Source organism: Hemitrygon akajei, chromosome 5, assembly GCF_048418815.1.
Source record: "Hemitrygon akajei chromosome 5, sHemAka1.3, whole genome shotgun sequence".
In the NCBI taxonomy this organism is placed as follows: domain Eukaryota; kingdom Metazoa; phylum Chordata; class Chondrichthyes; order Myliobatiformes; family Dasyatidae; genus Hemitrygon; species Hemitrygon akajei.
The window spans coordinates 177,819,692-177,840,810 of NC_133128.1; the positions used below are offsets into that span (position 1 = coordinate 177,819,692).

Genomic DNA, 21,119 nt, shown 5'->3' on the forward strand with positions numbered 1-21,119 from the left:
TCTCAACATTTATCTTTATAGGACTCGGCTTGAGTTGTAGCACTACAAAAATAAACGAAAGGACTAATTCTACCAATGTATGCAATTTATTTTAGAAAATAACGCCACGGTTTTCGAAATGACGAGGTACGGTGGGGTTTTATTCTACTCCTGTGTAGCAACTCCGTTCTCCCTCAGCTTTAAGTGCTGCCTTTTGCCTCTTAAAGCTGCAGGTTCAAACTCCAAGAGTACAGGAGGAAGAAGGGGTTACTCACTACCTTGCTGCAATGCCTACGAAACTCTTCCCCGGTTTCCGCACTCGGGATTTCGGCGCACCCCAAGAGCACGCGTTCCCCCCTGTCCGCACGGCGTTGCGCCCCTAGGTGGGGTGACCATCAATGCAACTTGGAGCACCGGCTCCCCCTCCCCTGCCCGTCGGCTGGCGCGCGGGCACGGCCGGGACGGGTGCGCGCGCCCCGCGCGGGCGCGACGCGGGCTGTGGGCGCGCTCCCCCTCCCCCGGGGACCCCGGCGCATTCTCTCATTTCTCACCTGCAGCCCGAGGAAGCGGTCAGCCCGGAGCCCGCAGCGGCGTTCGCCCCGCTCTCCTCCCGCCCCCTCGCACAGTCCAGCCGCAACCCGGCACCTGAAAGCGCGCTTAACAGCCCCGGGGTGGGGGGGGAAAGAGGGAGGTGCTGGTTCGCTGCTCGCCTTCTGCGGCGGGAAAAAAAAAGCACCATTAAATAAATATTCATCTAGAACAAGAGCAGGACCAAAACCGGAGGGAGGGAGGAGGGAGGCAAAATATTAAAAGAGAGAGTGCGGATCCTGCAGCCTCTGTCAGAGATAGCGAATGCCTGCTTCCAGTCGCTTCAGCGTCAGGCACTTGAAATCTGGGCTCAAGCAGGAAAACAAAAACTGAGAAGTAAGATGGTACGGAAGTGAAAATGCTGGATGTGGGTGAACTTTTCGAGAGACCGGAGGCTGTGTCAGTTTAGCAGACCCCCCACCCCCCGCCTCCTTCCCCTCCAGGGCTGGGACGCTGAAATCCCACGAGGACCTGCAGGTTCGGTTCGGAAGGCGAAACCGCAGAGGAGGGAAATCGAGGACGGTTGCCTGTGGACTGGTTTGGCTGCGGAGACCGAGAGCTGGAAGCAATGTTCTTTTGCGCATTTTCGAACGAGCAGCAGATTGGGATTTCACTGTTTGGCTCAGAAGGCTAATTCTCTGCTTTCTCCCGTTCTCTTGGTCAGCTAGCAGTTGGGAACTGAACCGTCAAAGTACCACGCGAGGAGAGAGAAAGCAAGTTAAAATTGTCAGAATAGTAATCTGGCCAGTTACCCATATTATGTCCGCACTTCGAAGAAAATTTGGTGACGATTACCAGGTAGTAACCACCTTGTCCAGTAGTTCTGGGTTCAACCAGCCACCCAAGAAAAAGAGGCAAAGATTTGTGGACAAGAACGGGCGTTGCAACGTGCAGCATGGGAACCTTAGTGGCGAGACGAGCCGTTATCTTTCGGATCTATTCACTACTTTAGTTGATTTGAAATGGCGCTGGAATCTGTTTATTTTCATCCTCACATACACTGTGGCTTGGCTTTTTATGGCATCGATGTGGTGGCTAATTGCTTATATCCGTGGCGATCTCAATAAAGCTCATGATGACAATTACACTCCTTGTGTTGCCAACGTCTACAACTTTCCCTCTGCCTTCTTATTCTTTATTGAGACGGAGGCCACCATCGGGTACGGATATAGGTACATCACTGACAAGTGTCCAGAAGGCATTATCCTCTTTCTCCTGCAATCCATTCTGGGTTCCATTGTGGATGCATTCTTAATCGGGTGTATGTTTATCAAAATGTCTCAGCCCAAGAAGCGAGCGGAGACGTTAATGTTCAGTGAACACGCCGTTATTTCCATGAGAGATGGCAAACTGACTCTGATGTTCAGAGTGGGAAATCTCCGCAATAGCCACATGGTGTCCGCGCAGATACGCTGCAAATTGCTCAAAGTAAGTGATACTGCAACACGGCAAAGATGTCCACGTATTCATAAGAATGTCATCTTAATGCATTGTTATGTTCTGCGAGTGGGAAATAGGAGGAATTATTAGATTGTGTATGCGTGTCTCTGTGTGTTTTAGGTCATTTTGAAATCCTAACACTTAATCTTGTCGAAACTGTTTTAATCTGGACCGAGACTTTGGTACAAATTTTCTTAAAATGTAGTGATTGGGTTATGATTTAGTGCAGGGACGGACGGTCCAGAAAAGAAATTATGGGACTGTGGAGTGATACCACCTCAAATTTAGATTACCTGCAACTCATAAATCCTTATTTGCCAAAGCTTTTCACTTCCTCCCCCCCCCCCCATTATTGCCACCTGATCTTTGGGTTATAATTTCCTTCTTCAAAACATTAGTCACTTGCCTGGCGATCCGTTCCTCTCCTTGTTGGAGGAATCAAAAATTAGGTTTGCCTGGGAAACATCCAGTTAAAATTCTATCCCGTCTTCCACCCCCAACCATACTCAATGAAGCTTGGAATTGCCGGATGATTTGGAAGGTGGCTGGTGAATCGGCAACTATAATCCCCAAGATACATCCTGTATCCCGATATCCCGACATACACACACATAATATACACATACACGCACGTGTTCCATGTGATTTGTACACGCACATCAAAATCCACTGACTAGGTAACTATACTGACGCACGAACTAGATCCGGATATTCATGTAATGCACTGAAAAACGTGAATATCCACATTGAAAACCATGTCTTCAGTTTACTTAAATACCAACCGCGATTCTACTTGAGGAACAAATATATTTCTGACTTTAGACACTGTGGCCACTCTAAAATGTTATTTTCTATTTAATTTGTCGCGAAGCTAATACAGTCGTGACTGTTTGGCATCCAGCTTGTTGGGTGTAAGGAGGGAAACCCAGATTTCTAAAACAAAACCTAAACTGATGCAAGACTCCATTGTTTAAACTGTAGAGTAAGTTAAATTTCGACTGTTAAATTTCACAAATCGTAAAATATAAGAATATATTTATTAATGTCCCTTCTTTAAATGGTGGAGTGGATTCGCCATCAACCAGACGTTACTGGTGAAAATATGGAAATTTGGCAGTTTAGAGAATGTAATTTACGAAGCTCATAAACTGAGCAGCAACACTACTGAAATGATGCTAAATAGTGTGACCATTCAACCGACTATTTTCTCGAGGCAGCATTTTAACAAGTTGGATTTAAGCAATGATTTGGCAAAACGATTAATTGCCCCAAACCATTTCTTCTAAAGGACCAAAGTGTTCAGTTTTAAATGTAAATAACCAGAGAGTGTAACACGGAGCTCATTTCTTCCTGTTTTGATATACTGTTATCAGTTGCTGGTATGTCTGAAAACTTTTACTGACCGGCTGGGTAGTGTGATACAGATACTGTAACATACATTCTAACTTCTGATCCAACCGCACTGATTGATTTAACTGAGAAATACTAGCTTTGTTTGAAATCCGGTAGCATTTCGGAAACAAAAACAATGAGTGAATTAAATGATTCAGATCGTAAAGTTTAAGAAATTAATTTTAATAGCTCTGTAAATATGTTACACACTCCAATATAAGCTATCGTTATTTTTCCCCATGGGAGTGTATAATGAACGGTACAAGGGAATCAACTGCGAGTTAACGCTGTTAAAATGTAGAACTTGACTGCTATTCGGAAATTTCTATGTGAATCAGATGTAAATGCTATGATTTGTAATACACAAGCCCTCTCTTTAATCGGCATCATTGAACTTGAATACAAAGTCTTTTCGCTCAAGTTATTAATTGTGCAGCCGGTTGGCAGAGATGTAAAGCGCTTTCTAGATATCTTGACGAGTCGCTGGTAGCCCAATGTTGATGTCTTCTCTCCACGCTTGTCTAGTCTCGGCAGACGCCCGAGGGTGAATTCTTGCCCCTCGATCAACTAGAACTGGACGTGGGATTTAGCACAGGGGCAGATCAGCTTTTCCTCGTCTCCCCACTCACTATCTGCCATGTGATTGATTCCAAGAGCCCTTTCTACGACCTCTCTCAGCGATCAATGCAAACGGAGCAATTCGAGATAGTTGTTATCCTGGAGGGAATCGTGGAAACGACTGGTGAGTGGAACGACCTGCACGTTTGGCGAAGCGCGAGTGCTACCGAGTCCCTTTGGGAACAGCACTGTGATCAAGTATCTGTTGAGGGCGGAAATATGTTGTGGTAGAAGCGTCTTCACCTTAGTTGGCTGTTGTCTAAATATATGAAACTACTCATTTGATCATTTGTTTAAAAAAATAACAAATACATTTTCATCATTGTGAATAATGGGAAACGTTTGGGGCGCGTCATAAAATCGAACATTCTGAAAACAACTAATGAATTTTGTTGCTAGCCAAAAATCAACTAACTATACAAACCCAAATGGAGCGTAATCTTCCTGCAGTTTCACTAGCAATTATTATACTTTAATATTGCTAAAATATGAAACTAGCGCAACCTCACCAGTGCATATGTCAATTCATTGCTTTTACAGAAAATTAGTTTTTATTTTGCTTCAAGAGGTCCTTAGAAATGAACATAAGTTGTATAAAAATGCTGACAATGGGAGATCAATCTTGTCAAACTTGTGCTGTCTAGTTCTGAGTGAACCTTTGAGTTTTACTGATCGATCAAACTTCTTTGAACAAAGGCTCAGCAGAGTTCTATATGCGGTCTTGTTTCATGTAGAAAACAACTGAATTGACCAGATAGTATGTATTTTAACCCATATTAATTATTATTGCAAAAACATTTAGGAATTGTATCAGTTTAATTGCTTGCTAGTTAATAAAAGTGCAAGTTAGCACTACTGCATCATTTGTAGATATTTTTAAATACAATGCAGTTTTGTAAATAAAGAGCAGAATGATACATATAAGGAATGCAATAAGATAGGTACACAACTTCAAATTAAATTTATCTCGAGTTTGCTGTAATTCAGTAATTTTATTAACTCTTAACAACTGTAGTGATTAACCCAGTTATTTCTCAATAGGTATCACTCTCCATAATTCGAGTGGAAGATATATTTCAGACATTCTTGTAAGAAATACACTCATTCATAATATAATCACATTTTTTTCAGCAATGTTTCATACTTTTCATATTGTGTAACATTGCAACAACGTGTTCAAGGGCAAGCAATGTAAGACTTAATGCAGTATTTTGGTCTAAATTATGTCTTATCGAGACATAGCACCTTTAAAGCAATACTGTTATCTAATAAAGTATTTTGTGAAATACACTGACATTTAAACAGAATGGTGATGCAGCATGATTGATGACACGTTCTGTTGTTACCATGTTGCTATTAAACTTAGATATCTTTACAAAATAGCATATTCTGCATCCCAAACTTCAGAGCAGGTGTAGATGTACTTCAGATGTACCTGAAAACACTAGAAGCGCAGAGGCAATGCTGCTATTATGAATTGTTGCCTTTGGAATTAAAAAGGTAGTTAACCCCACATCAATTTTGACTTCTGGAGTCTGTAGTATAGGGTGACTGTTATTGCCTATGGTGTGTCCTGTTATGTCTCTTTAATCTTGGATGCTAAGCAACATCCTCCTGCTCAAAATTCCATTGAGACTGTTTGTTTATTTCTGCATATCTGGCATTCATTTCTTCATGTGAACTATTAACTTATGCATATGATCTTGCAGCTGAGAAAATAATTTTGTAATCCTGCCACATAATTCTTAAGATAATTTGCATAGTACACATTCACATACTATTTAAAAAAATTTAAATACCTTGATACAACTTGTTGAATAATGTGTTCTTTCATGTTAGATGTACTTTTTCCAATAATCCTCCCAATAAGCCAATAAATTTAGTTTGTAAATGAATTCTGAATTGAAAAACAATGTACAGTTTACATATTTTTTCATTTTATTGGTTACAATTGAATTCTGGAAAGGGGTGAGAGGTTATATTGGAATATAAATGAAATGTATCAAGAAACTGCAGAACAAGGGATTGTGCTTATCTTCAATAGATTCAAATGAGTAATCAAGTTCCTTGTTGATATTGAGCAGATGTATGGCTTATCATACTTTTTTAATGTTGCCCAATAATGATACTTATTAAATTTAATTAGATGGCAAGTGAGACTGTTCAGTGCCCTGATATTCTGAAGTAATCGAAGTGTACAATTTTCAATATAGAAGTGAAATTAATATTAGATATAACGACTATGGCTATTGGTCAAGTGTTAGTTCTGGGCCATGGAATTTATACAAGGGATGAATATTGAAGAGATCATTTCCAGAATAATAAAAAATAAAATGTGTTTTTGGATAATATACAGGCTAGAGATGTGTGTATTTCATAAAGATCAATTGTATGTTAGCTTGAAACTCAGTAGCCACTCATTGCTAATCAAAAAATGAGAATGCATGACTGCTTAACTCTTCACCAAATCCATGCGTGGATAGTGCTGACAGAATGATCATTCTCCTGTGTATGTGAATCCTGTCAATTTATTTGGATTTAAAGAGATGACAAATGTTTGGTTAGTATATAAATGAATTTGCTACTTATTGATTGTGATTTTCAAATGTCAGAAGTTATGTTTGTCTCAGTCATGGATATAGATAGATAGATAGATAGATAGATAGATACTTTATTCATCCCCATGGGGAAATTCAGCATTTTTTCCAATGTCCCGTACACTTGTTGTAGCAAAAACTCATTACATACAATACAATACTTAACTCAGTAATAATATGATATGCATCTAAATCACTAGCTCAAAAAGCATTAATAATAGCTTTAAAAAGTTCTTAAGTCCTGGCAGTTGAATTGTAAAGCCTAATGGCATTGGGGAGTATTGACCTCTTCATCCTGTCTGAGGAGCATTAACAGTTGATGTTAAATTGACATTTGCCTTGTCCGTACCTTGGCTTGTTTGCGCAACAGAGACTTCTCCAAGAAAATTTGTTTTATTCTTTAAACAGTTATTGCAATTATTATCCCTCATCAACAGTTATTACCCCTTACCTTGAACCTTCAGGCTTTTGAACAAGTGGGAATTACTTCATTCAAGGTCATTTGCTCCATCACTGAGCTGTTCCATAGAACACTACGGCACAGTACAGGCCCTTCAGCCCTCCATGTTGTGCCGAAAACCCATGAACTCCATTTCAAGGACTCTTCATCTTATGTAGTTGATAGTTAGTGCATATTTATGTATGTATTTGTTTATTTTTTTTATATATTTGCATAATTTGTTGCCTTTTGCACATTGGTCATTTGTCTGCCCTGTTGGGTACTGTCTCATTGATTCTACTGTGGTTCTTTGATTTACTAAGTATGGCCACTATAAAATGAATCTGAGGGTTCTATACGGTGACATTTCTGTACATTGATAATAAATATACTTTGAACTTTCTTTTTCACCCATTGTGCTTTATTTCCCTATACAGGTGTCCCCCCCCCCTCACCTTTTACAAAGGTAGAGCGTTCCTATGAAACCTTTCTTAAGCCGTAATGGCATAGAGCCAAGAACCATTAATTTATATGGGAAACATTTTCATAAAAGTGAAAATCCTCTTTGTAATGCGAAAACAGGTCACTAATGTAGGTCTTTTGTAAAAGCAAAGTGGGGTAAAGCGAACATTCGTAAAGTGGGAGACACCTGTATATTAATGTATTTTATTTGCAAACTTTCCTACTGTGGCTTGGCACTAGTTAAGGACATGTGGCAATATTGATATTAAATTTATGTCAATAAAGTCTGTATGCCATGCAGATTGATTCATTACAGGGAATCGATACATGTTAGCAATTCATCACAATATTGTTAACACCAGTACATAGCAACCAATATCACTGTATGAATTACCAATAGCAATAAATTGTTATTTAATAACACAATTCAAATAACTACTGGAACCTGCAAGAGTTTTCAGGTGTATGTACCATTGGAACTAGTATCTATAGATGATACTCAAATCATATAACATGTTCAGAGCAGGACTTGAGGTTGTGTAAAAGGTTTTGGAGCTGTAGTTTTGCTTGTGATTCAACCCAATAGGAAATTACAATAGTCATGTCAAAATGAGTAGCATTATGTTTGCTGCTTTCCTTTTTATAAGTTTGTGTTTGTAGGAACCCATATTAATTTGAAAGTAATTCCGCTATTCTAGGTGTTTGCTTTAATTAAAATCTCTATGGTAATTTGTAGCAGTGATGTATACATGTTGTATGAAATAGAAATTTGGGGTACTGCGACCATTATTCAGTAGATCTACTCTCTGCTCGATTAATATGCCTAGCAGCCTCCACTGGTACCACATTTACAGCTATAGGAAACAATCTTGTACTGTATCTTCTATTGAATTAGTCAGCGATGGAAATTTTTTTTCCACCATCAGCTGTGCTTTGAAGGGTGCTTAAATCTGTTCAAGCCAATTGGCGCAGTAGAATATCTTTTGCGTCATAGGGCGGATCGAGATGACATTATTCTCCAGTTCAATACCTTCATGATTCCCTGTGTCATCTGGGGAATGCTGAGTGAAGCTGAAATGCCTCCTTAATCAGGGAGAAGAATGAATCACTATAAACCACACTTGCACATCTCACAGCAGTTGATTTGAATGTAACATCGAGGCAACAGCCTAGAAACATTTCCATTCTATTTGAGAATTACATAAAATTATATGAAGCAGAGGGAGATTAAGAAACAGTTTATAAACTGAAATGGAAAAATAAATATAACACAAAATATTGATAATATAATTGAAAACTATCTACATCTGTATTTAATTATTAGTTAATCACTACATCAAATACCTTCAAACAATTAATTTACCTTAGTGGTGTATTAATGACAAAGGAATATTGAATTATCTAAAAATGCCACTTTTCTGCAATGAAATTATTAATATAATTGAATGTTTTAATTTCTGAAGACTTATTTACTACTTGGTTATTATAGTTTCCTCTTGGAATCATAAAATGAAGTGAACCTTTGTGAATTGACAATCAATCAGTACTGTTGTATGCATCGTCATATAGACTATACATAGTGTAAATTATTGAGGTTTATCTATTCTCTTGCACTATTTGGTCTACTTATTAAGCCAAGTTGGTAAACTGAACATGTGAATTATCGTAGAAATAAATGTGCATCTTTTCATTTTTACAATCTTTTTATTGATACGTAAACTTCCACAGCTAAAAAATGATTCAAGACTTCAACAAGTTGATATATATATACAATTAATAAAGCTGAAGAAAAAACTTATCAAAAAGAATAATATATGATAATGGAAAAAATTATAATGCGCATCTTTTTAAGGCTTACCATTGGCTAAGAAGATTTTATAATTTTATAGAGTGTTCTTGATTAGAATTACTTTTTGGTCAAGATGGAAAACACAAACATAAGAAATTCTGCAGAAGCTGGAAATCCAAAACATCATACACAAAACGCTGGGGGAACTCAGCAGGTCAGGCAGGATCCATGGAAATCTATTAACAGTCAATATTTCAGGGGTTCAGCCTGAAACGTCAACTGTTTGTTCATTTACATGGATGCTGCCTGACCTGCTGAGTTCCTCCAGCATTTTGCATATGTTGCATTGAATATTAATGGAAAAAGCCTGAAAATCTTCCACAGCTGGGGCCATTGATTTTACAGTGACAATTTTACCACTGAACTTTTCAAATCTTACAATTGAGCTTTCTGTCAACATTGTATATATTTCCCATCCAAAAAGGTTTTATTCCTGTGTATTAAACATGTGATCCAGTTTGTGTATCAAATCAAATCAAGATTTTTGAGATTATCCTGGGGGACAATGGCAATCTCTACTGAAGATGGAATGATTTCTGTTAATACCACTACATTGTACACCTTTCGATATTTAATATAAGCAACATACAAGTTTACCACAAACTGTTTGGTCAACTTTCCACCTGGACTCCTGATTTGTTTGTCTTTACAAGGATTAAACTTATTATTTTTTCTATCTACACATTAATACTCATTTTCCCTGTGCTATCTGTGACTGTTTTCTCAATGTCTTTCCAACTCAACCTCTTGCCAATGTTGCTCAAGCTCACAGGCTTTCCTTTTAAAAAGGGTATTATTACGACCATCACCACTTCAAAGAAAAAAAGCAGCTTCCTGTCAATTTATGTGTGGTCTTGTGTTGGAATTCATTTTCCATTTTCCCATCCTTTTTTTTAGGCTATCAGTGTATCACTTTGAGAGTTGTGATGGGAGTGAATTTCCATAATAGAACCATACACACAATTTGCTTTTTGTGAACCTCCTGTTGTGTGACAACCTGCATTTGTCTCTTTTCACTTGACATGGAAATCATATTTAATATCACCGGCATATGTCATGAAATCCTCCTTCCCCTCCCCCCACCTTCATATTCTAGCATCTTCCTCCTTCCTTTCTAGTCCTGAAGAAGGGTCTCGGCTGGAAATGTCCATTGTTTATTGAGCCTGACCTGCCGAACTCCTCTGGCACCTTGTGTGTGTATGCTCTGGATTTCCAGCACCTGCAGAATTTCTCATGTTTATGTCACGAAATTTGTTGTTTTGTGACAACAGCACATTGTAATCATAAAAACCTATAAATTACAATAAAAAGTTTTGCATATATAAAAAATAAATAGTGCAAAAAGAGAGGAGAAAAATGTGAGGTAGTATTCATGCGTTCATTGTTCATCAGAAATCTGATGGCAGAGGGGAAGAAGCTGTTTCTGATAAGTTGATTGTGTGCCTTCAGCCTGTACCTACTCCTGATAGTAGCAATGAGAAGAGGGCATGTCCTGGGTGATGGGGGTCCTTAATGATGAATGCTTTTTGAAGGTGTCCTCGATGCTGGGTATGCTGGAGCCCATGATGAAGCTTGCTGAGTCTACAACATCCTGCAGCTTTTTCCGATCCTGTGCAGTGGCCCCTCCATACCAGACGGTGATGCAACCGGTTAGAATGCCCTCTTTTGGTTAGAATACCAATTCTCCTCAAAGTCCTAATGAAATATAGCCACTGTTGTGTCTCCTTTGTAATTGCATCAATATGTTGGGCTGAAGATAGATCTTCAGAGACATTGTTCCCCTGGAATTTGAAATGGCTCCCCCTTACCACTGCTGATCCCTGGACGAGGAATGGTGTGTGTTTGCTCGACTTCCCCTTCCAGAAGTGCACAATCAATTCCATGGTCCTACTGAGACCACGCTTGTTGCTGTGAAACCACTCAACCAGCTGATCAGTCTCGCTCCTGTTTGACTCCTCACCACCATCTGAAATTCTGCCAGTAGTTGTGTCATCGTCAAGTGTATTTATAGGTTTGAGCTATGCTTAGCCACACAGTTGTGGGTGTAGTGAGAGTGGAGCAGTGGGCTAAGCACACATTCTTGAGTGTTGATTATCAGCGAGGAGAAAATGTTATTTCCATTCCGCACAGATTATGGTGTCCTGGTGAGGAAGTCAAGGATCCAGTTGCAGAAGGAGGCACAGAGGTCCAGGTTTTTGCAGCTTGTTGATTTAGAATTGAGATTAGGATCGTGTTAAACTTGGAGCTGAAATCAACTAACAGCAGCCTGACATGGGTACTGGTATTTTACAAGAGATCCAAGTCTGAGTGGAGAGACAGTGAGATTGCATCTGCTGTAGACCTATTATGGTGATAGGTAAATTGCAGTAGGTCCAGGTCATTGCTTGGCAGGCGTTGATTCCATGGTCAACTCCTTGCTTTGGCAGGAGCTGATTCTAGCCATAATCAACCTCTCGAAGCACCTCATTGCATTAGACGTAAGGGCAACTGGGTAATAGTTTTTGAGACAGCTCACCCTCCTCTTCTTGGGCACTGATATGATTGTCACTTTTTGGAAGAAGGTGAAAACCTCAGACTGCAGTGGTGAGAGATGGAAGGTGTCCTTGAAGACTTTCACCAGTTGGTTGACATAGGTTTTCACTGCACAGTCAGGTACACCATCAGGGCCTTGTGAGGGTTCACCATCATGAAAGATGGTCTGACATCAGTCGCCAAGACAGAGGTCACAGGGTCATTAGATGCTGCAGGGACTCACAAAGGTGTACTTTTATGCTCCAAAGCGATCTTTAAATTTATTCAGTATGTTTCTCAAGATAACAAATAGCAGCAATTTCATCCTCATTGTGTCATAAGACTGCATTAATAACTCCTGTATTTCATATTTGAGTGCTCCTGTCAGTGGCAGGATGTTGGAATGAATGCTGATGAAACTGTCCTCCCCATCCCCACCCCCACCCCTTTGTTTTCACAATTGTTGATATATACAAGTGAGCCAGAAGTTTTAGTTCAGCACTTGTACCCTGTTAAAAATTTCAAACATGGTGTCTGTCACCCTTCTTCCTCATTCAGTGCGAATTCATAAGCACACCCTTTAGGTGGTGTGATATTCAAATTGAGATTATTTCCAGTTCCAGAATGTTGCTAGTTTACAACCCTATGTTCACATTTTGGCTCAACAGTTCACGGACAGAATGCTTCTTCAACATTTGTTATATTGTATTCATTCAGTACTCTTTAGGTCTTATCCTACTTCATACCAAGCCCTAATTATTTATGCCCTCTCCAACTTACGGTAGCTTTTTCTTTATCTTTAATGATTTTTGTTATGATTTTTAATATTAAATTCTTCTGCAAATTTTTTTTTACATTATTATATCTCTCCCCTGCCTCCATAATCTTTTTCTTCTAGGCACCTAAAATATTTTGAACCATTACATAGTTATTTGGATGACGGGATGGAGGTGTGTCTCTACCGAAGGAAGTATAAGGTGTTCCTTTGCTCCGCCAGTGTGCAGGTTGCCCTTAGGCAAGGTGTAGCACCTGCTTAGTTCCTCGATCAGAGTCACATGAAGCCATGGGAGCAGGTGGTGGATGGTCATATGGTCAGCTGGTGCATATCACAAGTCCTGGTTATGCAACCACTGACACCAGGCAGACAATCTCTGAAGAGCATTGATAATGTCTGAGGGTCACCCATCTTGTAAAGACACTGCCCATGAGGCAAGGGAAAATCACTTCTGTAGAAAAATCTGGTAAGAACAATTTTGGACAAGACCATGATTGTCTATATCATATGACTTGGCACATAATGATGACATAGTTATTGGTACCTAACTCATTCACCCTCAAATACCACAGGGCATGTTTTTATTCAGAATGTACTATTTAAATATTATTGAGCATATTTTTGACAGATAATATTTCAAGATATTATAATAGTTCAGTTATTAAAAAATACTGTACTTCCAAGCATACACCAGTTGGGGTCACTAGTTCTGAAGAAGATGAAAGATTACCTTGACATGTGTTATTCTTTCCAAGGTCTTTAATCTTGTTTGAAGCACCAGATTTCGTACTTCAACCTGGCTCTTTATACCATTTTCTAATTTTCATTCCTAATAGGAGGGACATCCATGCATTTTTTATGAAGAAGTAATCCAAATTACAGTAATGCAATTTCTCCACAAGATAGTCATTTTAATTTATCACATGTTTTCCGTTCAATAGATCTTTCATAGATTAACAATAAGCAAATTGCACTTGTCACCATGCAGAACAAGACTGCATTTAAATAAAAGTTTTCAGATTGCAGTAATCAAAGGGGATCTCTTCCTCGTGCATTTGATTGGTTTTAAAAACAAAATAGCTACTTATGTATAAGCTTATTCACAAACTTTCCTAAAGCATTTGTTCAAATGTATATACTTTGTCGCAATTTGCACCGGTGAATAGTATTATTGAATGATAAGATTACATATGGAATATTGTAAACAGTGGTTCAGGATCATGTAAAATTTTGACAGCTAGTGTAGCTATGCATTTTCTGAAAATATGTCCTTCTAATCTTGCACTTGGAATTATTGTGTTAAACTTTCAAATCAACTTTTGTGTCCCCCTCTCACTAAAAGAGCAGACGCATTCTAATGGGCAACGACAATTTTCATAATGATCTGAAAAATGTTAGCGTTCTACTTAGTCACAGAGGCACTCCACACAAGCTTCTTTTTATTCCAGTAAGTAGCCACACTTGTGCTTTCCAGCATTGTTTGTGATTAGCTGCTGATATATCTCAGTGGTGCATATGCCTCAGTTTTCCATTAATTACTCTTTCAGGACTTTTAAGCTAATTAGTATTCTTAGTGGTAAATATAGGAAACAAAAAGAAAATAAGCTTATCAAATATTTACAGATTTTATATATATTTTGCCTGTTCATGAATGAGAGCAAAAAATGCTCAGCAGGTCAGACAAAATTGGAGACGAGGGAAATAATGTTAAGGTTTTTGGCCGATGACCCTTCATTAAATTCTTTTCAGGCTAAGCCTATTAATTTTCCCTACATATGTTTATCTAGCTTTATTTTCTGTATGCGCCTGAACTACTCTATTAGATTCACTTAAAACATTTTTATTAATTAGGATAAAGATCTTTCCATTTAACTCCTTATTGGTGACAACTTGTATTTTAGGATAGAAAATTAAAACAAACAGGAACAGCCTGAACTACTAACAGTTTCTCTCTCCACAGATACCGCCTGATTTGAGACTCTCCCAGCAATTTCTGTTTTATTTCAGGTTTGCTGGAAAATCAATATTCTGGTGTATTTCAGATAAGCTTAGATGTTCTTTAATGGTAATGATATTCTAAATAAACTCGCAATTTGATGAACAATTAGGAAATCAGAGTAACACACACAAAATGCTGGAGGAACTCAGCAGGGTAGGCAATGTTGTGCTGAATCAATTAAATTAGTAATCAAATGGCTAACTAAACTAATTTCTTCTGCCTACACAATGTCCAGATACTTCCATTTCCCTCACATTCATGTGCCTATCTAATCGTCTCTTGAAAGTCCCTGATTTATTTGCCTCTACCACTACACCAGGCAACAAATAATAGGCACCCACCACTACCTGTGCTTTTTTAAAAAAAAAGTGCCCCTCATATATCCTTTGAAATTACCCCCTCTCACCTTAAATGCATACCCTGTGGTATTAGATATTTGCACCTTGGGAAAAAGGTATTGTCTGTCTACTCTATGCCACTGATAATCTAATACATCTTTATCATATCTCCCCCTCAGCCTCCTTCTTGAATAATGGAACAACATTAGCTGCTTGTCAGTCCTCCGGGATCTCACCTGTGGCTAGAAAGACCCAAACACTTTAGTCAAGGCTGCAGCAATCTTTTTTCTTATCTCTCTCAGTGATCTGGGATATATGCTATCAGGGTGTGGGGACTTACCCTCTTTAATACCCAACCTCAATATGCCCAAGCATATCAATATGCTCAGCACTGATCTCCCTAACCTCCACGACCTTCTCCTTGGTAAATACAGATGTAAAGCTCTCATTAAGGACCTCACCCACATCCTCTGCATGCCAGTAAATATTCCCCTCTTTATCCTTGAGTGATCCTACCCTCTCCTAGTTATCCTCTTGCTCTTGACGAATGTATGGAGTGCTTTGAGTTTCTTTTTAATTCTACTTGCTTGCAACTTCTTATGGCCCGTCCTACCTTTCCCAATTCCCTTTTTGAGTTCTTTTCTGGCTTCTATATAATCTTCAAGGTCCCTATTTGATTCTAGCTTCCTAAGCTTTACATTCTTCTCCTTTTTCTTCTTGACTAAATTCATCTCCGTCGATATCCATCGCTCTCTTACCTTGTCCTTCCACCTTACTGGAACATACCTCACCCTGACTCTGTGCAGTTGTTCCTTTAACACCCTCCACATGTTAAATCTGGCATTGCTCAAAAACGTCTGTTTGCAATGAACTCTCCCTAGTTCCTGCCCAGTGGTCTCGTAATTTACCCTACTCCCATTTAATATTCTCCCACAAGGCTCATACTTATCCTATCTATATTTATCTTAAAACTTAAGGAGCTTTGTGGTCACTGTTCCTTTATTGCTCACCCACTGAAAGGTCAATCATGTGGCCAGGCTCATTATACCCAACTCCAGATTCAGTATAGCCCTTCTTCTTGTTGGATTATCTACCTAGTCTATCTAGAAAGAGTGTATAAATGAGATTAGGGCCAAATACTAATATTAAAGCTAAATACTAATTGCTAAACTAATGGGTGCAAAATTCACTGTAGCCTTTCCTGCATTGTTTGAGTGACCTTCAGATACAGTTCTTTCACTGACATTTTTAAAAGGCTGTATATGGTATACATACTTTGTGAATAAATTTACTTTGAACTGATAGGGGACAGTAGACGAATGTACTTCCTAAGAAGGTTGGCGTCATTCAATGTCTGTAGTGAGATGCTGAAGATGTTCTATAGGTCAGTTGTGGAGAGTGCCCTCTTCTTTGTGGTGGCGTGTTGGGGAGGAAGCATTAAGAAGAGGGACGCCTCACGTCTTAATAAGCTGGTAAGGAAGGCGGGCTCTGTCATGGGCAAAGTACTGGAGAGTTTAACATCGGTAGCTGAGCGAAGGGCGCTGAGTAGGCTACGGTCAATTATGGATAACTCTGAACATCCTCTACATAGCACCATCCAGAGACAGAGAAGCAGTTTCAGTGACAGGTTACTATCGATGCAATGCTCCTCAGACAGGATGAAGAGGTCAATACTCCCCAATGCCATTAGGCTTTACAATTCTACCGCCAGGACTTAAGAACTTTTTAAAAGCTATTATTAATGCTTTTTGAGACGGTGATTTAGATGCATATCATATTTTTTTACTGAGTTAAGTATTGTATGTAATTAGTTTTGCTACAACAAGTGTATGGGACATTGGAAAAAAAGTTGAATTTCCCCATGGGGATGAATAAAGTATCTATCTATCTATCTATCTATCTAGACTGTGTGAGAAAGGAAGGAGGAGGGGCACCAAAGAGAGGTGATGGGCAAGTGAGGAGAAGAGAAGGGGTAAGAGGGAAGCCTGAATGGGGAATGTAAAAAGAGAGAAGGGGCAGGAAGGAAGTTAGGGAAATCGGTGTTCATGCCTTCAGGTTGGAGGGTATCCAATGGAATATGAGGTGCCAATCCTCCAACCTGAGGATAGCCTCATTGTGACTACAGAAGGCCATGGACCCACATATCAGAATGGATTTTAAATTGTAAGTTTAATTATGTCCACTTGTTTCATGGACTTCACGAACAAGGAAATGACTGCATAAAAGCATTGAAAAGGGCTAATGAATTGCCTGTCATATTTTTCAGAAGGTACTACAAGATCTCATCAGAAGGCTACTGCTTGTTAAAATGTGCATTTACATGAGAGGGAAGTGCAGCTTGGGTAGTGTGATATCTACCATCAAGAATGTACAGATAGAGAGTGACATTCCTTAACATTTCTGTGTGTCAGTATTTCAGAAAGCATGGTCACATTTCAGGTCATTGCAGGCATTAATAGTTTGCCCGAAGAGGACCTGCTGTCTTGTGGATTTGCTAGGTATGCTTTCCCACTGGCCAATCAAATGAACATTGTTCTCAGTGTCTTCGCTGCAGTGATATTCCAGGTTCTGACAGATGCATTTGCAAGATCTTACACATAGGGCGCTCTACACAGGGACATTCTGACTGACTTGCTTGCTCTGAGGCATGACATTTTATCAATTTTAATAGAAATGAAACTGGACAGTATGAATGGGCACTTGGAGTTTCAGATGATTTTTGTTTGCATGAATATGTTGTCAGGGTTTCTGCTACGTCAATGTCAAACTTGCTCGTTATTGAGGTTCTCTTAGACTCTATCATTCCACTCATATGATACCTTAATTCCAAACCCTTTTTTTTTGTTCTCATCCACCTGCAAGCGGGCACACACCCCCCACTTCAAAAACCTCTATTCCACTCTCCTCACTACAATGGATTGTTTTCAATTTATGTCTAGCATCTCAGACAAGTGAAAATAACACTTTATTAGGCATTAAGCAAAAAGAGTGGTGCAAAAACAAATTTTGTGGGGCCACATTAAAATTCTTTTGAGAAAAAATATAAATGTACAAATTACTTCATGACTGCAAGAATGGATTTGACAGAAAATCTTGGCTGCACTGATCCTGACTTTTGACATCTGAGCCACCCAGCTGATGTTCACTGGGTTGTGAAACCAGACACTTTTCAATGTGTGCAAAGTGATATTTGGCTTTTGGGGAATTGGATAGTGTGGGTATTTGGTAGTGAGAAATCAAAGAGCTTTGACCTAAGCTGAGCTTCCATGTGTACTATCATCACTGTACCTACAAAGGTCTACTCTCTCTTCCCAGTTTATGACATCATTTACTTATTAAGGTGGTTTTTATAATGTGCAAATAAAAACTTGCATCTACCTGTACATGTTTGATCGTTACATTTAATACTTCATTTGGATGGCCACTCTTCATGAAATAATCACAGTAGCATCTTACACAAAATGCTGGTGGAACGCAGCAGGCCAGGCAGCATCTATAGGAAGAAGCACTGTTGACGTTTCTTCTCCCTTTAGATGCTGCCTGGCCTGCTGCGTTCCACCAGCATTTTGTGTGTGTTGCTTGAATTTCCTCATGTTTACAGTAGCATCTTACTATGTTCGAGTTGCAATCTGACCAGCAAGCATTATGTGCTTGTGACACAGTGTCTCTGACATTCTTTGTTACACTTCCATATGTGCGCTGTTGTATAAAGTTCACAAGATAGATAGATAGATACTTTATTCATCCCCATGGGGAAATTCAACTTTTTTCCAATGTCCCATACACTTGTTGTAGCAAAACTAATTACATACAATACTTAACTCAGTAAAAAAATATGAAATGCATCTAAATCACTATCTCAAAAAGCATTAATAATAGCTTTTAAAAAGTTCTTAAGTCCTGGCGGTAGACTTGTAAAGCCTAATGGCATTGGGGAGTATTGACCTCTTCATCCTGTCTGAGGAGCATTGCATCGATAGTAACCTGTTGCTGAAACTGCTTCTCTGTCTCTGGATGGTGCTATGTAGAGGATGTTCAGAGTTATCCATAATTGACCGTAGCCTACTCAGCGCCCTTCGCTCAGCTACCGATGTTAAACTCTCCAGTACTTTGCCCACGACAGAGCCCGCCTTCCTTACCAGCTTATTAAGACGTGAGGCGTCCCTCTTCTTAATGCTTCCTCCCCAACACGCCACCACAAAGAAGAGGGTGCTCTCCACAACTGACCTATAGAACATCTTCAGCATCTCACTACAGACATTGAATGACGCCAACCTTCTTAGGAAGTACAGTCGACTCTGTGCCTTCCTGCACAAGGCACCGTATTTGTTGTAGTTGAACAGAGTTTGGAACTTCCCATGTACTTTAATGTGGTCATTTGATTGGCGACACCCCCCCACCCCCATCCAAACATCACCATCTACTCCTGCTAACCTGTGGTATGCAAATAACTGAGTGAAAACTGGAAAAACACCTCTCCTGATGGACACATCCAAGTATGAGTTTACACCATGTGAAGGAATGGAGTCACTCATGAGTACTAAGGGTTTGCTACCATTGCTGTATTGAAAATGGAGTTGTTGAGGTTCCCATAGTGGCTTGAAGACCTGATTTAGAACTGAGAAAGTTTTAGGTCATCCTTATGTACATGATAGGTTAGCGTTTCCCATGTTGCTGACTTCCAGCACAAACCTGTGTGATATAAACAGCATGGATGACATTAAATCCTGTCATCAAAATGTTTGGAGGTCCTCACTTTTCTAAGTTGTTGTGTACTCCAACATAACTGTTATTTCTTCTCTAAGTGTTGTCTGACAGAAGTATTTCCTGAAAAGTAGAGACCTCTGCATCTTCATCTTCCAGTGAAAGAAGGAAAGGAGAAGATCAAGGTGCTATGGCATGCACTGGATAAATAGTTGGCATGCTTTTATTGAGTAGAAGCAGTACACATGACATTGCAACTGATAGTCATTGGTAATAGATATATATTTGGTCTGATGATGCAATCAGTGCTGAGTCCTGCAGGGTGGCACCATGCTCCTGCCTTTACTTCTATAGATACCTCTAGCTAATGAGTTCTTGGTGCCATCTCTTAAGCAACTGGGGTAATCTTCTAATGTTCCCTTTACAGTTCTGGCATGATGTTGTATGAAAACAGTACTCTGCAAAACTCTTAGGCGCATATTTATAGCTAGTGTGCCTAAGACTTTTGCACAGTACTGCTGCCACACACAAAAAAAAACAACAAATTTCATTCATGACCCATGTGAGTGATGATAAACCTGATTCTATATGGGTCTCTGTTGTGGACTGAGAGTGGGAAGGGGGCAGGGAGAGGGGAATCATGGTTGGGAAAAGGGAAAAGGCAAATGGAGGGAGATGGAAGCACCAGAGGGACATTCTGTAATGACCAATAAACCAATTGTCTGGAATCAAATGACCTTGGTGTTTCAGGTCTGGGTGTACCTATACCCATGCCAGCCCCCACCCCCCCCCCCCCCGGCACTTCTCTGCCTCCCTTCCTATGGTGCTTGACCCTCGCCACTCCCAACATCCTTTGCTCCCGCCAGGTTTACAAACTCACTCCCTGCTCCATGTTGACAAATACAGGACTGTGCAAAAAGCAAGGCAACTTAGATATATACAGTATACCCAAGACTTTTGCATGGGACTGTAAGTGGCAAGCTTTAATTGCCTTCATTGTCGGGTCTACCCTTTCCAAAAATTGGCATATTTCCCTTTAAAATATGCAGTTGAAATTGATTCATGTCCGCTGTTTTGCCTGCTGCAACTTGATGAGTAAAACCAAATGTAATAGTACTGTGATTGGCTTAATAAGATACTAAAGGGAAATGCTGCAGGATTTAATAGGTTTCCTGTGTACATCCAGAACTTGTCCCCTCCCACACCCTCCTCCTATGCCAAAATAAATGTTTGCCTTACTTCCTCCCTCACTTTCCTTCCTCACTTCTGTATTAATACTGACAACAAACTATCTGGATGTAGGTAGCAATGTGATTTGAGACTGTTTACGTTTGTTTGTGACTGGATCTTTAATTTTTGTATCTCTTCTGGCATTAGGTCGAAGAAAATATTACCCTTATTTTTGGATGGGAGCTGAAATATTAGAAA

General features: G+C 39.5%; 1 protein-coding gene and 1 long non-coding RNA gene across 10 annotated transcripts in view; one reads left to right on the forward strand and one right to left on the reverse strand.

The window, feature by feature from the left end:
* The window catches only part of LOC140728511 (uncharacterized), an 82,348-nt gene extending 81,706 nt beyond the window's left edge, over positions 1 to 642 (reverse strand). For all 7 annotated transcript variants that reach the window (XR_012099092.1, XR_012099095.1, XR_012099093.1 and 4 more), the window contains exon 1: positions 531 to 642. This is a non-coding gene — a long non-coding RNA (uncharacterized lncRNA). The remainder of the gene's footprint in view (positions 1 to 530) is intronic.
* The window catches only part of kcnj3a (potassium inwardly rectifying channel subfamily J member 3a), a 286,454-nt gene continuing 265,877 nt past the window's right edge, over positions 543 to 21,119 (forward strand). For all 3 annotated transcript variants that reach the window (XM_073047337.1, XM_073047336.1, XM_073047338.1), the window contains exons 1-2: positions 543 to 1,995; positions 3,925 to 4,141. In XM_073047337.1, the coding sequence (XP_072903438.1) occupies positions 1,327 to 1,995; positions 3,925 to 4,141 (886 nt within the window). In that variant the 5' untranslated portion in view covers positions 543 to 1,326. The remainder of the gene's footprint in view (positions 1,996 to 3,924; positions 4,142 to 21,119) is intronic.